The sequence below is a fragment of the Primulina eburnea genome, chromosome 14 (genome assembly GCF_022965805.1).
Source record: "Primulina eburnea isolate SZY01 chromosome 14, ASM2296580v1, whole genome shotgun sequence".
Classification (NCBI taxonomy): domain Eukaryota; kingdom Viridiplantae; phylum Streptophyta; class Magnoliopsida; order Lamiales; family Gesneriaceae; genus Primulina; species Primulina eburnea.
Genome location: NC_133114.1, coordinates 31,736,654 through 31,753,053, shown reverse-complemented (window position 1 = coordinate 31,753,053; position 16,400 = coordinate 31,736,654). Strand labels below are relative to the sequence as shown.

Here is a 16,400-nt window from a genome sequence, read left to right as displayed (position 1 = left end):
ATGTTGCTTCATGCTTGCAACGAGGCAACCCATGGATCCACAAGGGAACAATCTGGTAGTATAACAGAGGATGTCTACCGTCTAACCAGTACAGACGTGTACATGACTGATGACTCGACGATAAGCTTACTCAAAAGAAGCTAGATTATGTTATTCATCACCCATTTTCCAAATAGCAGTATGGAATAAAGCATCTCCATGATCCGAGTTTTGCGTTCATGGTTTCTTCAGCTATTAAAGGCCACGTATAAATCTACTCACGAATATTAAAGGCATGTTTTTGGTTTGTTTTATTCATCTCATCTTATATCAATTTGGTTCTAAAATCGAGTTTGGTTCTAAAACCAACAAGAAGAAACCTCATAAATATATGGAAAAGTTTACGAATGCTTATAAAAGTTTTGCAAAAGGTCTACAAGAATCATTGAAATTTTGTTTTCAAATATGTGAGACTATGTGTAACTCAAGCCATATGTCTAAAAATTAATATCGCAATAATTAGATTAATGTGAGTTACCATCAGAGTCATGTTGTCACCTATTGGAGAATTTTTACATTAAATACTTACTATCTTGCGATACTATAGACTCTTTATAACATTAGGCTCCATTGCCAGAAATTATTCACAAAAAAACCTCCATTGTTGCTGAAACACTCAATGGACTCACCAAAAGCTACTGGAATCCTCATTGGGGTCCTCCTAGTATGTTGTTTCATGCTTCAAGCAGGAGATGCGAGAATGATCTCCTTTGATGCCTTACAACAAAGGAATCCCATCGATGCACATGGGAACAATCCAGTGCCAACTGAGTATAATAGAGGCTGCCTACCGTCGAATCGCTGCAGAGGTGGAGGTGGACATGGCTGATGGGTCAACGATAAACTTAGTCCTAATAAGCTAGATTATGTTATTAATCACTCATTTTCCATCAATTTGTGCAAATGTAATCTAGCTTCATGAAACAAATCTCATTAGATATCCGATACATAGTCACACTTTTCAAATGGACGATACACATTAGATTTCCTCACGCGAGGGTATACTTGAGGGATGTGTTTGAAATCCATAGATTTTGATTTTAGTTTTATTACAAACATTAATGAAATAATAGAATAAATATTAGATTCATAACTTATTTATTTAAATGTTAGTTACATAAAATAATATAGATTTCAAATGACAAAAAAAATGGATTCATTTGAAATCTATCATAATTAATATTGAACATTATATTAACATGCATGAGTGAATTTCATTCTTTTGATATTTTTTCTCTAAACCCAAAAAAAAAATACATTTGAATTCATCGATCCAAATACAATCTAAATGTATTGGGTATTCAATGTAGGATATTTGATGACTTTTAATTATTTTTGTAGATTTTAAAAGTTTAGAAGTATTCAATCTAAATTTTTATATACATTATAGAAGTCTATCGATATTCAAAGGAGATTTATGTAGAGTTTTAAAATCAAATTTAATTCGAACTTGATTTTTAAAAAATCTACAAAAGTCTAGAGCTATTCAAAATATCAATAAAATTTTAATAACTCTATGAAATTCATTAACATATAAAAATTAAATCTTAAATAACTATAATCTGACAAAAAATATCTTTGGTCCAACCAAAATATTTTTTAAATTTGTAACTCACTTATTTTTCTCTCTCTCACCTCACATCTCTCTTCTCTCCATTTCATTCCCTCTCACCTTCAAAATGTATCTCTTTATATACACGAACTAATTATCTCTTTTAATCTTCATTTATTTTTGTTTTTTGGCGGATTCAAGTACAAATACTTTCTAAAATATTTAAATTTACATATTTTATAATAGTTTGAAATCAAAACAAAAATTACTAATGTCGTAGAAATTTTGAATTTTATAACCGATTTTGCGATTTTTAAGCTATGATAATGATTTCCATATTAAATAACAATGAAAGACGATCAAAAAAATTATAACGCGACTTAATTCTTAAATATTTGAATAGTCGGGCAACAAACATGATAAGAAAAATAAAATCAAGATTTTACTCTATAATTTATAGATATTTTTTATATAATTGATAAAATAATTTGTTTTTATTTTGTTTAAAAAAATTAAATTTTATTATATTTATTTATTAATTTCATACTTTGAACATTTCAGACTCTAGAAACTTAAGTCTTAATTCATCAATGTGAGGATCGATTGTACTAGTTCATTTTCCTTGATAATTACTCGTAAACTGATAGAAAAAAAATCATCCTGATCAGATTTTGAAGTTGATTTGAGTTTAAGTAAGGAATTTCAGTAGACAAAAGATAATCCCTACTAAAACGGATTTTTGTAAAGTGTTTGTAACTATCAAAATCTTCTAATCATGATATACTTAAAAAAATGAAAGAATGAGTGACGTAGGAGTATCTGATCTCCAAACAACCATAAACAACTGTTTGTGTAGCTTTTTATCAGTTGACTGGCTTAACCAACTACAACCCTAAACACATGATTATTCAATTTAAGTTCAGCGAGTCTCTTTTAGCGAATTCATATTTTGCTGGCTTGTTGAGCCTAACTGACATAATAAAATTATGGTGTTTTTAACCCAATATAATTATTTGATTTTTTTTTTTTTGTTGATTGCTCATTCACCCCCTATAATCAATCTCACGATTCTAACACAAACTAAAATGTTATTTATTTCAATTAGTTATTAGTTCAAAACTTCAAATAAATATACTGAAAATAATAAGATATAAATAAAGGTACAAATCCTAGTAAATATATGGAAAAAGTTTACGAATATGTATAAAAGTCTTGCAAAAGGTCTACAAAAATAAATAAAATATATATTTTTTCAAATATGTGAGATTATATGAAACTCAATAAACCATATGTCTCAAAATTAAAATTGCCATCATTAGATTAATGTAATCTACCATCAGAGTCATGTTGTCACCTATTGGAGAATTTTACATTAAATACTTACTATCTTGCGATACTATAGACTCTTTATAACCTTAGGCTCCATAGCTAAAAAGTATTCAAAAAAAAACAACCTCCATTGTTGCTGAAACACTCAATGGACTCACCAAAAGCTACTGGAATCCTCATTGGGGTCCTCCTAGTATGTTGTTTCATGCTTCAAGCAGGAGATGCGAGAATGATCTCCTATGATGTCTTACAACGAGGGAATCCCATAGATCCACATGAGAACAATTCGGTGCCAACCGAGTATAATAGAGGCTGCCTACCGTCGAATCGCTGCAGAGGTGGAGATGGACATGGTTGATGGCCCAACGATTAACTTAAGTCCTAATAAACTAGATTGTGTTATTAATCACCCATTTTCCAAACACAATCATGAAATAAAGCATCTCGATAATCTGAGTTTTGCATTCATGATGTTTTCAAATATTAAAGTCCATCTTCCGTAATAAATCTACTCGCTAGTAATTATGTTCGTTAGCAAAAAATAACTCGCTTTCAGTTTGTTTCGTTCATCTCATCTTTACATCAATTTGTGCAACTACATTCTAGCTTCATGAAACAAATCTAATTAGATATCCGATACATAACCACACTTTTCAAATGGACGATACGCTTTAGATTTCCACACGCAATGCCACATGAGGGTGTACTTGAGAAATGTGTTTGAAATCCATGGATTTTGATTTGAGTTTATTACAAACAATGAAACAATAGAACAAATATTATATTCCTAACTTATTTATTTAAACATTAGTTACATAAAATAGTATAGATTTCAAATGACACAATTAATGGGTTCATTTGAAATATATCATAATTTACAGTGAACACTATATAAACATGCATGGGTGAATTCATTCTTTTGATCTTTTTTTTTTCATAAAAAAAATACATTTGAATTCATCAATCCAAATTTAATCTAAATATCTTGTGTATTCAATGTAGGATATTGGATGTCTTTTAATTATTTTTGTAGATTTTAAAAGTTTGGAGGTATTCAATCAAGCTTTTTACATATTCTATAGAAGTATAGTGATATTCAAATTAGATTTATGTAGAGTTTTAAAATTAAATTTTATTCGACTCCAATTCTATAAACTTTACAAAATTCTAGAGTTATTCAAAATATCAATGAAATTTTAATAGCTCCATGAAATTCATCCACATATAAACATTAAATCCTAAAGAACTATAATCTGACAAAAAATATTTTTGGTCCAACCAAAAGATTTTTAAATTTTGTAACTCACGTATTTTTCTCTTTTTTCTCACCTCATATCTATACCCTCTCAATCTCTTTCCCTCTCACCTTCAAAATGTATCTCCTTATATACACCAACTAATTATCTCTTTTAGTCTTCATTTACTTTTTGTTTTTTTGCGGATTCAAGTCCAAATACTTTCTAAAACATTTAAATTTACTTATTTTTATAATAGTTTGAAATCAAAACAAAATTTACTAATGTCGTAGAAATTTTGAATTTTGTAATCGATTTTGTGATTTTTAATCTATGACAATAATTTCAATATTAAATAACAAACTAGATTATGTTTATAATCACCCATTTTCCAAACAAAATCATGAAATAATGCATCTCGATAATATGAGTTTTGCATTCGTGATGTTTTCAACTATTAAAACCCATCATCCGTAACATGATAGTTATGTTTATTAGTAAACAATAATGGATAATCTACTGTCTCTTTCCATAGACGGTTTTTAGTTACTTCTATTTAGGCTATGGTGGAACTGGTTTATTCGATCTATTGATTAATCTTGTGCAGCTGTTACAGTAACTGGGCTAATATGGTCGCGTTACAGCACAGTTATTACTCCTGTAAGTTCAATTAGATCTGCACACTAATATTTTATTATGTTTTTGTGAGACTCATTCTTCAACTCACATATAGGTACCAAAATACCAATCTCTGTTGTATTTCGGTTCAAGTCATACAGAAGTTTCAGGAGTACGTCTCTTGTGAGACGGGTCAATCCTACCAATATTCACAATAAAAAGTAATATTTTTCATAGATTACCCAAATAAGAGATCTATTTCACAAAATACGATCCGTGAGACCGTCTCACACAAATTTTTGTCAAGTTTTAGATAAAGCAAGTCCTGATAGCTATAACATTAGGCCATCTCCAATCCACTGCACTACATTCTGCACTACATTGGTGTTACACTAAAATCATCTCCAACCACATTGCACTACATTTTACACTACAATAGAATATTTCAACAAATATTCTATTTTTTTCGATATTAATATCTCTGTTTTATATTAATTATTTATAATTTGATAATATAATGATAATTAAATATTATAATTTATATATTTAAATATTAAAATTTGAATTAATTATTTCATATTAACAAAATAATTATTTGATTTACGTACAATTATTTAATACAAACCATATTTTAATAAAATCGGGGTCTGGTTTATCGCATTACTAAAAAAATTTTTTTGACGTAATTTTTTTTATGTTTCGTAATTTTATGGTTTGTTAGTTGTCGTAGTTTGTTTATTGTTTCGTAATTTTTGTTGTTTTTTGTTCGTACTTTGTACCATTTTAACGCATTATTAATTTAATCTATTTTTTTTTATTTTTACACTTAATTAATTTCTAATCAAAATATTAAAAATGTTATAATTAAAATTTCAAAAAAAATATTAATTAGTTAAATATTAAACACTTATATTAAATTAATCAAATTAAAAACTAAAAAAATATATAAAAAAAAATTGTGGCGATGCTCTTAGAGTTCCACATAGTCGAACTATTTAGTGGAAATCCTATAAAACCATGATCTGAATCAGAATCCTATGAAACCATCCTAATTTTGTCTTCACCTCTATCTTTTGTTCTAAGCATTGTTAAATACATTTTATTTAGACATTTTGCACGAAATGAACAAAATAACCGAGGAGAATCCCCTTTCCATGGTTTCTTTATCTTTATGAATAATAGAATTTGAAGAGCTGTCAAGATCATTCACATAAATTTCAGCAGGCTCTGCCTTTGATATGCTACTCCCTTGACCCCGAGCATTGGGATATTTGGCTCACCTTAGCCATTCTTCCAAGTTGTTAGATTGGCATGGGATTGGATGTATTGTCCTGGGCTTGGTTGGTTGGCTGAGACTGAGAGACGTCGGAGCTTGCAACTAGAAGAAGATGGGTTGGTTTCATTTTTTAATTCCATCATAAAAAATACTTTTAAATTTCCCAAAATAAATAAATTAATTAAAGCACAATCTTTCGTTAGCTTATTTTTAATTCTGATATAAAAAAGGTTGTATTAATTACAAATTATTTTATTTATTTGGCACTTAAAAATAAAATAATTTTTTTTTTATTTTTAACTTCTTAATATTAATTTATAAAATTTACTCCTAGATAATTGATTCAAATAATGTTATTATATATGTATATAAGTGATAAAATTGTTTACACGGAATAAAAAACCTTAGATTAATTTGTTTATTGAAACTAACCATTATTTTATTATTCTTATTATTTTTATTTGAGCGGATTATTATTAATTTTTATAAGCTTTATTATCTGTTATGATCCATCCGTTTTGAATAGGCAGTGAAATTGTTAAACCCATAGGCATGGCGAGCAGAAGAGCAAAATCCCTAACCTAATTTTTGTTTTTTCTATTTCAGTTTTCAGTTATTTCAGTTTTATGGAAACCCAGACAGCTCAATTCCGGAACCCTCTCCGTTCAGCTATTCCATTTATTCGATCCTCTAAAACCCATTCAGTTGCATCAATTTCGACTCCCTTTTTATCCAAAATCTGTTATCCAAGCTGGATTTCTTTCAAAGTTCATCGTTCTTTTCAGTCTCAGGCACTCTCGAAGAGAAATTTGCAGTTCATAAATAACGTAGTGAGACTTGAGAGTAAAGGGAGCATCGATGTAGGAGAAGATAATCCCGTCTCAGAAATTAAAAAGAAAAATTTGGCGGTTTTTGTATCTGGCGGAGGCTCCAATTTCAGGTCTATCCATGAGGCAGGTCTTAGTGGGTCTGTTCACGGTGATATCGCTGTTCTGGTCACCGATAAACCAGGTACTTTTCATGTAAAATTTCAGCAATTGTTCGCGCTGATGCGGCATGCATTGTAGTTGATTCTTAATCGGCCAAAGATCTCAACTTTATCACGATTAGTCCACATTTTGAGGTCGATTACTTTCATGGCATGATTGTTTTCATGATTATTAAACCTAACCTCTGTATTTCTGTGGTCACATTTGATACAGAATGTGGAGGGGCGGAGTTTGCCCGTGAGAAAGGTATCCCTGTTTTTATTTTTCCTGAACGGAAAGATGCTCAAGAGGGTTTGTCTGCAGAAAACCTTGTAATTGCTCTGAGGTCAGATTTTTATTTTCTGAGAGCACAAATTTTTGTGGCACTAGTACCTGTGGTTTGATGCAGATGAGGGCCGCATATAAGGAGAATAATGGCCCATTCCAGTGAATAATCTTCGAACTTGATTATTAAAATTTTCTAAAACTATAAGTTCTGCCTCCTATATGATAAGTTGCCACCTCAAGGGTTTTCGAGAATGGACTTATCTTCAAGATAAATAAATTAATATGTAGCCACATAATTTGTTGGCATTGTGGCTTAAGTTGATTTATCCATCCGATTTGGCTTTAGTCTTTTTTTGAATGTTGTATTTGAGTTCTTTCACTATGTTTCCTCCATGTGATTTCTGAAGTCTTTATATTTTTTGGCTTACTGTTATGTATTGTTACCATCTTGAGGGAAAGCAGAAACCAATTTTCGCCCCCTTTTCTAGCAAAATATCATCAAACATTCCCATTCCCTTTTCTGCTGATTTATCTTATTGAGTTTAGTTTCATATTACCTCTGAACAGATCCTACAAGGTAGACTTCATTCTTTTGGCTGGTTATCTCAAACTTATTCCCACTGAGCTGATCCGAGCTTTTCCAAAATCAATATTGAATATTCATCCATCACTTCTTCCAGCAGTTTGGTGGCAAAGGATATTATGGTATGAAGGTGCATAAAGCAGTAATTGCTTCCGGGGCGAGGTATGAAGCTTGGTGTCCTTTCGAGTATTGTTGCTGCTGAATACTTGGGGAATATTAATCTATATCAGGCCAATAAAAGATTTGATTGTGCTTGGTTTGCAGTTTTTCAATTTTCTTATGATCATCATTTTGATTTCCACCATGCCTTATATCTAACCAATAGTGTTTATCAACTCCCTGCTGCAGAAGTTCTAAAACCAGCACGTTGACCTCCTTTATCATCTTATCTTTTTTTATATAGGTATTCTGGTCCGACAATCCATTTTGTAGATGAACAATATGATACGGGTCGTATCCTTGCCCAAAGGGTAGTTCCTGTGCTTGCGTATGACACATTTGAAGAATTAGCTGCAAGAGTTCTCCATGAGGTTTCTAATTAATAATGAACTACTAGACCTCATACTTTCTCATACATTCAATTTTATTTGTTGTCGTATCAAACTGTTTGAATACGATACTAAACTGTCCGAAGGACAAGAAACATAGATGCTATGCCTTTCTTAATGCCTGTAAAAAATCTTTCTGGTTGGATCAATTTTTACGTTTCCGTGGTTTTATAAATTATACTTACACACACAATTATTTTGTGACAGGAGCACAGATTATATGTTGAGGTAGTCTCAGCATTATGTGAGGATCGGATCGTCTGGCGCGAAGATGGTGTCCCTCTCATCAAAAGCAAAGAAAATCCCTCATGATTATACCTAGCGTCTTGATTATGCTTAATGAACTTCGTCAACAATCTTGATAGCGTGTTGTAGCGCCATTGGTACTCTTTGGTACACTTTAGGGCAGTGGACTTTTTTATGTATCATTTTTTATCGAAAAAATAATTTTTACAGATCAAAATGATTAAATACAAGTACAATGCTTAAAATCTTGAAAAGAGTAGAGATAAATGTCCATCAAAAGATCCTATAGAAGCCACCAACTCATCTCTAATGCTCAGGATTTTCTTCACGGATGGGGAGTCCATTTGGCGAGCCAGGCATGCCCACAAAGTCTTTTCACCTCAAGTAACATGGTGGATCCAACGGATGTACGTATATGATTTCTTTTTTGATTTTCGATGTTCTAAGGTGCTACCGCCTACCTTAGCCATTTTTTTAAAAAAAAGATTTTAATTCGTCCCTGATGCCCTGATGCTGAGGATTTTTGTACGATAGAGATCTAAGCGTTCATATTTTCTCCAAATGCTTTTGATTCATGTAGACTTTCAATTTTCACTCATTAGGTTGGGCACCATCATCATTTACTTTTCAAATCGACTTTGGATATAAAAATATCACGAAAGTTGTGAGTCTCAATTATACAGTGGAGAGACTAATATCTTATATATTTTTATATTTTATGACAAGCAACTCATTATCTGAAGAAACAAAGATTCATATTTTTCCGTCTTATTATTATAAGAGATGAATTTCACCCCATCCCACGTATAAAAAGCCTTGAAATAAATAATCGGCGTAAAAGTGGAAAGGAATCAGATTCGAATCAAAGGACATCCAATAAAGACCGAGGTTTCTTGAAGTCAAAAGGTACAGTTTAATAACATGAATCACGCTCTTAAAATACGTGTCGATGTTCTAGCTTGCCCACCATTATCTAATTCGAATCGCATTTCCCCACAAACTGAGGTGGACCACTAGACACGAGTACCTAAACGGACACAAAATGAACCCAATAGCATCATCCAGAAACATAACAGAACAGACAGAAGGATGTTAAAAGATAGATGATAGCTGTAAAATTAAACCTATAGATAGGCGAAATAGTAGGGTTGGTGCAAGATTGTAAACACCCCGTGCCAACTTAACTGACGTGCCCACCAACTCCCGTTCATATTTTTTCCTTATTTATAGGAAACTGCCCAGTTCGTCAAGTTTGAGTCTTTGGGGTGGTAAAAACAAAATAATCCCTGTACTAGATCATACTTTTTCCAAGTTTGATTAGATAAAGGAATCGGAGGCATCTTGCTACTGGAAATGGCTCGAGTTGTGTTTGCTGCCATGTTTCTTCTGGTTGTTGCTTTCTGTGGGACGGAGGTTTTATCCCAGAGGCACCATGTCGTCGGCGGGGACGATGGTTGGAGCTCCGATTTGAACGTCAGCTCCTGGTTGGCGGATCGGGTTTTCAGGGTCGGTGACAAAATATGTAAGCATCTCACCTCTTTCGGCTTTGTTTTCTTAAATGTTTATGTTTCCATTATAGATGAATGGGTGTGTTCACTATTTGGTTTCCTTGGGAATATTGTTATGCTTAAATCAGAGCTCACCACTTTACTTTTTCACTTCCATGAGTTATGGGAAATCTAGATTCAAGCTGAGACTGAGGTGATGATAACAGGGTTTAGGTACCCGGCAGAGGAAGATACCATTGCAGAGCTTCAAAGCCTGGATGAATTCGTATCCTGCGATATCACAAACCCCATCAGAATGTATACTGATGGACTAAATGACGTTACACTGGAGAAGGAAGGTACCAGATACTTCACAAGTGGAAACGTCGTAAACTGCAAAAACGGGATGAAGTTACCCATCCCGGTTCAGCCTTCTTCAGACGAGTCTGCACCACCAACAGAACCGGTGCCTTTGCCCCCTATTCATCCAGCACCTGTACCACCATTGGTGCCAACACCTTCCGGGCCCGGTTCCAGTTGAGCCCCCGTCCGCAAGCCCACCTCCATACGAGCCTGCCCCACCCACACAACCGGAGCCTTTGCCCCCCGTTCATCCAGCACCTGTACCACCATTGGTGCCAACACCACCGGAGCCGGTTCCAGTCGAGCCCCCGTCCGCAAGTCCACCTCCATACGAGCCTGCCCCACCCACACAACCGGAGCCTTTGCCCCCGGTTCATCCAGCACCTGTACCACCATTGGTGCCAACACCACCGAAGCCGGTTCCAGTCGAGCCCCCGTCAGCAAGTCCACCTCCATACGAGCCTGCACCACCGACAAAACCGGAGCCTTTGCCCCCCTTTTATCCAGCACCTGTACCACCTTTGGTGCCAACACCACCGGAGCCGGTTCCAGTTCTGCCCCCGTCCGCGGTTCCACCTCCACCACCCTCTGCAGCCACAACCCTTTCGAATGTGCTATCTTTTGTGTATTATGGGTTGTTCCTTTTCTACTTTGTTCTGTAGGCTTTTATTTTAACCAGCCACGAATAATGTCTTTTGCTTCAAACAAGTAGTTTATCTCTTTGTATTAGCTTAAAACACGTCAACTGTAAAACGACTTCTGCCTGGAGTTTGCAGAACTTTTTGCTTCCTTCGGTGAAATAACTTAAATTTTATTGAATTGATGTTCACTGAACATGTGGCTGGAAGGAGACTTTTGAACCCCCACAATGGATCAAATAGTTTGAATCGGGAATAGAGAAGGAGACCTTTGAACCCCACACTGAGACACAGGAGGAATCTTGTTCCTGAAAAAAACACACGGTGGGGGGTCACATTTGAAACTACAGGTCCTCTTCTATATAAGCATTTTAGATGTTTCCTTGCATGATTACTTCGCATTTTATGAATCGACGAAAAATAGCACATCTATACCATCACTGTAGTACCTATATTGTCAAAAAAACAATATTGGTAAAAGGTTCTGTAAAAATAATTTTAATATAATTATGTACTAACAGATATGTACAAACTATATGCCAACAATTTCTGGCATTTAATTAATTCTAAAGTTATTAGAAGGATTAGCTTCAGACTTTCCACAAACGTACATTAAATAAATGCATGCCTTTAGTTTGAGAGGGACTTGAAAAATAGAATTCACTGATTTCAAAGTAGTCATAATAATAAATAAATAAATATTTGCTACTTGTGAGGTGTAACCTGGGTGTTGACGTGGATTCATCGAATACCACGACTATTAATCCAAAGGTAATAAAGAGACACATGTGTTTCTCCACATGATCCACACATTGCATCACACAGAAGAAAAAAGTTGCGGTCCCTTTCGAAGGACTAAGCTAATATCTTAGCATGAACAAATCTACTATTACAGTGATTTATTTATTATTACTTACTATTTAGTTTCTCTAATGAGAAAGGAAAGATACAGATAGACACAAGTGTTAAACTACTCATCTGTCCCTCATAACCACATAGTTGGCCCCATTAGTCTTCTGTATCTTTGATATTCTTCTCAATATAGCTGCAAATGCATCCTTATCCTGCATTACAAAATTTAATTTTAACCACTTAATGGATTTATTCACTGCTTAAGATATCCGAAACCATATTCAAGTCGAATTATGTCATCCATCCAACAGATATTTTAAATATTTTTAACAAAAATTGACCGAACTTTTGAGCTCCAACTAAATTTTGAACATTTACTCGACAAAAATTGCTTTCAAACTCCTAATTGAGCCAAACTCGAATCTATACCGATTTCATCTTTCAAATGTCATGCTGGATTTGAGCTAGAGTTTGAACAAGACAAATGACAAATATTCAGCTCAATTTGGTCATTAGCTACCCTAATCACCAACCAGCCATTGTGGAGTATGAGCTGCAAAATTTGTTTGATGGGGAGTTCATAGGTCCATGGAACCGAAAAGAAAAAGATAAGGAAGTTCCAATGATGCACACGAAAACTCCTAAATCAAGGGACATGTCGAGGGTGCACTGAAATAGACACAAACTGAAAAAACATACATTACCTCTTTCAGTTTTAGCCTGGATTTAAATTTGGCTACAAGATCTTGTGTGGTCACTGGAGCCTTCTGCAACAGAACAGCCCTGATTTCATCTTCAGAAACAGGTCCAGATTTGGATGGTACTGGTGGAGAGAGGCCTTTAGGAGGTACTGCTATTCTTTGTAACCACCGCAGTTTCATCTTTCACAGGTTTTACTTCCTGAATCCCGATTAATTTTTATAGAGATGAAAGAGTAAAAGATTATGTAGCCTAAACTGTGATGGATGCATTTAATAATACGATTAACAATATACTCACGTGTTCTGTTTTCACTTTCTTCAGGGGTGCGCCATTAGGTGTTTTTGAATCCTCACCATTACTTTTTCTTTTACTCTTTGAAGATTTTGATGAGGAGGGTGTCACACGACCTGTTCCAGAAGTAGTTGCTTTTGGTGGAGTGCTGTACTCAGCCGGCTTTTCAATAGGAACTTCCTTCTTCGGAACAAGTACAGGAGAAATATCATCTTCCATCTAATCACACAAGCAAAATTATATTCTCAAAGAGCCAAACAAATTAAGTATCAGCCAAGAAGTAATAATCTGTTCAATCAGACAGACAGCGATGAGTGACCAAACACACCACATATGGTCATTAGGAAAGAAAATAATAATTAAAAAATAGCTGAAAAGTGGATAATCATCCAAACTATAAGTTTTGGGTGTATGAAAGTTTCTTCACCAACAGAATAAGCCCACAAATTGTTTATGAACTTCATGAATTTTGCTTTAAATTTCACAATGGGAGACTATCCACAGTTATGCCAAAGGATTCTTAATTTCTCAAAAACACAATGAGATGATTAAAACCTTACATCATCATCTTCTTCGTCGTCGTCATCATCCTCTGTGTCTGATTCATTCATCCCATTAGCTCGACCGAGCAGTTTCTTCAGCTCTTTTCCAGATTTGCTTAGCCCTCCCTCCTCCTCATCTGCTTCATCCTCATCCTCGTCATCCTAAGGAAAGAGATTGATATTATAGTAACAAATTAGCATGAAATATGCAAACTATCAGAACATTCTGAAGAATAACCTGCTTGATTTCTGGTGGAGCAGGAATTTCAGGGGCCAAATCTTCACGTTCCTCAGGATCATTTCCAACTGCTTCATCATCGTCTGTAAAAATTTCTTCATGTTCCCAATCATCCCCTATGGAAAATGAAAAAAAAACTTTTAAAAAAGGAAATCGAAGTATTAAAAGCAATAAAATATGACATGGTAGCTCCAGATTAAGAGAAGTTGATTTGTGCCAGACAAAGTTGAATAGTGGAAGTCAGGGTATTGAATAAATGAAGATGAGAGAACATGAAAGGCCTGGGGTTCAAATGCTTTGGCAGTGAATTTGTAGGATAACATATGGAAAACAGAAAAACATTACCAAAACCATTTCTCAAGGGGAAAAATATCACCAAATATCTGCACATGCAAACTTATAATGAACACAGAAAAGAAAGAGAAGAAAACCAAAATTGCTTCGTGTGTCAGTTTTGATGAAGCACTGACATTCTTCTAGTCTTAGTCCTAAACTACATTAGCAAAACTGATTCTTACACTAAATATTTATCAAAGGCATGCTACTATTAAAACCCAAGAAAATGGCTCTTAATCAAACTATTAGCAGTAATGAAAAATTAAGAAACCATCAAGTCTCACCCTTTTCGATATCATCGTCATCAAAATCCAGGTCACCTCCCCTTGGCCCCTCCTCATCATCTTCCCCACTTTTTTCACTTAGCCCCAGCCGACTTTTTCTCGATGCCTCATCTTCTTCATCTTCCTCTCCTCTATCTGAAATGTTGCCTTCAACATCATCCCCGGCAGTTTTTTTGCGTCCCTTCCCACCACCAGCTCCACTTTCCTGTTCATCAAACTTCTCAACTTCACCAAAGGCAGCAGCTCCATTGTTTGCTGCTTTCATCATCCATCTTTCGTAGCCATCAGCAGTTTTCCTTCTATTTTTCATCCTTTCTTCTGCCTCCTCCAAAGTGAGTTGCTTATACTGAGCTACTTTGTTAAAGTTGTACCTAAAATTGAAAGAAAGTATGAACTAACAAGCAGAAATTATGAACTCAAATGCAGAGTTTACAATGCATAGGAGAACAGTAATTTTCTACCAAGAACCAGCGGGAATAGCAAGAAATTCCTTTCCCTGAAGCATCAGAAGGTAATATACAGCTGACTGTGAACCCTCTAGTTGACCATGGTACTGAGACTGGCCTGTTTCGTCCTCCAGCAGCCAAGGTCTATTTTTGAACTTCTCCTACGCAATACAATCATACGATGCTAGGAATCAGCTAGCAGATACAGATGAAAATGGTTTAATGAGGAGACAACAAGTGATTGATTAAAATATTGCAAATATTTAGCACCCGCAAGGCATCAGTCACTTGGCGTCCCTGCAGGCCTTCTTTCCGCAATGACCATTTATTCTCGGTCTTCTTCTTAAAATTTGGTACTCCTGTTGGAAATCTGCCAATAAAATGATTTTTGTTGCCACTGATATTTGCCCGAACATTATATTCCTGTATTTGAGAAATAGCAGCCACCGTAAATATAAGAGAAGAATAGGGATTCAGCAATACATAACACATGATTAAAAATGTAATCGTGGAATCCGATCCATAAATTATCCTTTCACTGCTAAGCCGCCAAGATTTGATATATCTACTCTTTTAGCTGAATAGGACTCTTGGATACATAAGGATTTGGTCACTGTACATATATGCATATTCGAGGAACAAATGAAATTGTTCCAAGGTCGTAACAGATTTCTAGTTCTCATACGAGTAAGCTAATGCAGCTCTTTATGCAAAAAGTACACAAAAAAAACAGCATCAGAAAAAATTCAAATAGGTAGTCCCAGATTCCAAAGTCTGTTCCATGCGAATTAAAAATTTAAGTGAACCATCCATAAGTAAATGATTGCAGAGCAAAAGCAAGCAGTTTAAAAACTTCAAGAGCCAATTCACCGTGAAATTTAAAATAAAAGGAAACAGATCGACATTGGTAGTTGAAATAAAATCATAATTAGAAAGCAACGAAGTACAGTGATTGGCATACAGACACAAACTCCACGCGCAACCGCATAAGCAGATAAAGTGGCATTGATAAACTAAAATCAATTAGTTTTTAGCATCTTCTTCATCTAACTGATCCTGTGCTAGTGGATGAGGTGAGGGACGAACCCTGATCAAACGAGTGACGGGGGTTCCGCACTCGTAGCACTTGGCACGATTCTCGGCCATGGTTTTTCCGCACGTCAAGCAAAGTGTCAGATGCTTGCAAGTGCTTCCATATAGATCCACCGTGGAACCGCAACCGCCGCATGACGGCTTCAATATCAAATCTAGCGGCATCCTCCTCCTCCTCAATTCCGGTCGTCCTGCATCACAAGCATTTATCCTGGATAATAATAATTAAGACACGGAGTATAAGCCATAACGTTGATCGTAAACCGTGGACGAGACCTCGGGGCTTTGAGTTCTGACAGATCGGTAACTCGAATTGGGAGAAATTGAAGCTTTTATAGTCTCGATTAATTTTGGTTCATTTCACACGGCTTTGTCAAGCACTGTCTCCATGAAGTGATCAAAAACCCAGATTTAAATACACATACACTCTATGAGGTGATCAAAGAC

At 34.8% G+C, this 16,400-nt stretch overlaps 2 protein-coding genes across 2 annotated transcripts; one reads left to right on the top strand and one right to left on the bottom strand.

Moving 5' to 3' along the window:
• Positions 1 to 6,565: 6,565 nt before the first annotated feature.
• Positions 6,566 to 11,351, top strand: LOC140812212 (phosphoribosylglycinamide formyltransferase, chloroplastic-like). The gene is given in 7 exon segments (XM_073170436.1): positions 6,566 to 7,060; positions 7,252 to 7,363; positions 7,873 to 7,987; positions 7,989 to 8,050; positions 8,292 to 8,418; positions 8,644 to 10,204; positions 10,397 to 11,351. Coding segments are annotated over 6 exon segments (906 nt in total). The 5' UTR covers positions 6,566 to 6,675; the 3' UTR covers positions 8,749 to 10,204; positions 10,397 to 11,351.
• Positions 11,352 to 12,005: 654 nt separating this feature from the next.
• Positions 12,006 to 16,275, bottom strand: LOC140812211 (transcription initiation factor IIF subunit alpha-like). The gene is given in 10 exon segments (XM_073170435.1): positions 12,006 to 12,234; positions 12,727 to 12,876; positions 12,878 to 12,922; positions 13,022 to 13,234; positions 13,576 to 13,719; positions 13,796 to 13,911; positions 14,416 to 14,786; positions 14,877 to 15,022; positions 15,132 to 15,284; positions 15,948 to 16,275. Coding segments are annotated over 10 exon segments (1,599 nt in total). The 5' UTR covers positions 16,119 to 16,275; the 3' UTR covers positions 12,006 to 12,144.
• Between the last annotated feature and the right edge of the window lie 125 nt (positions 16,276 to 16,400).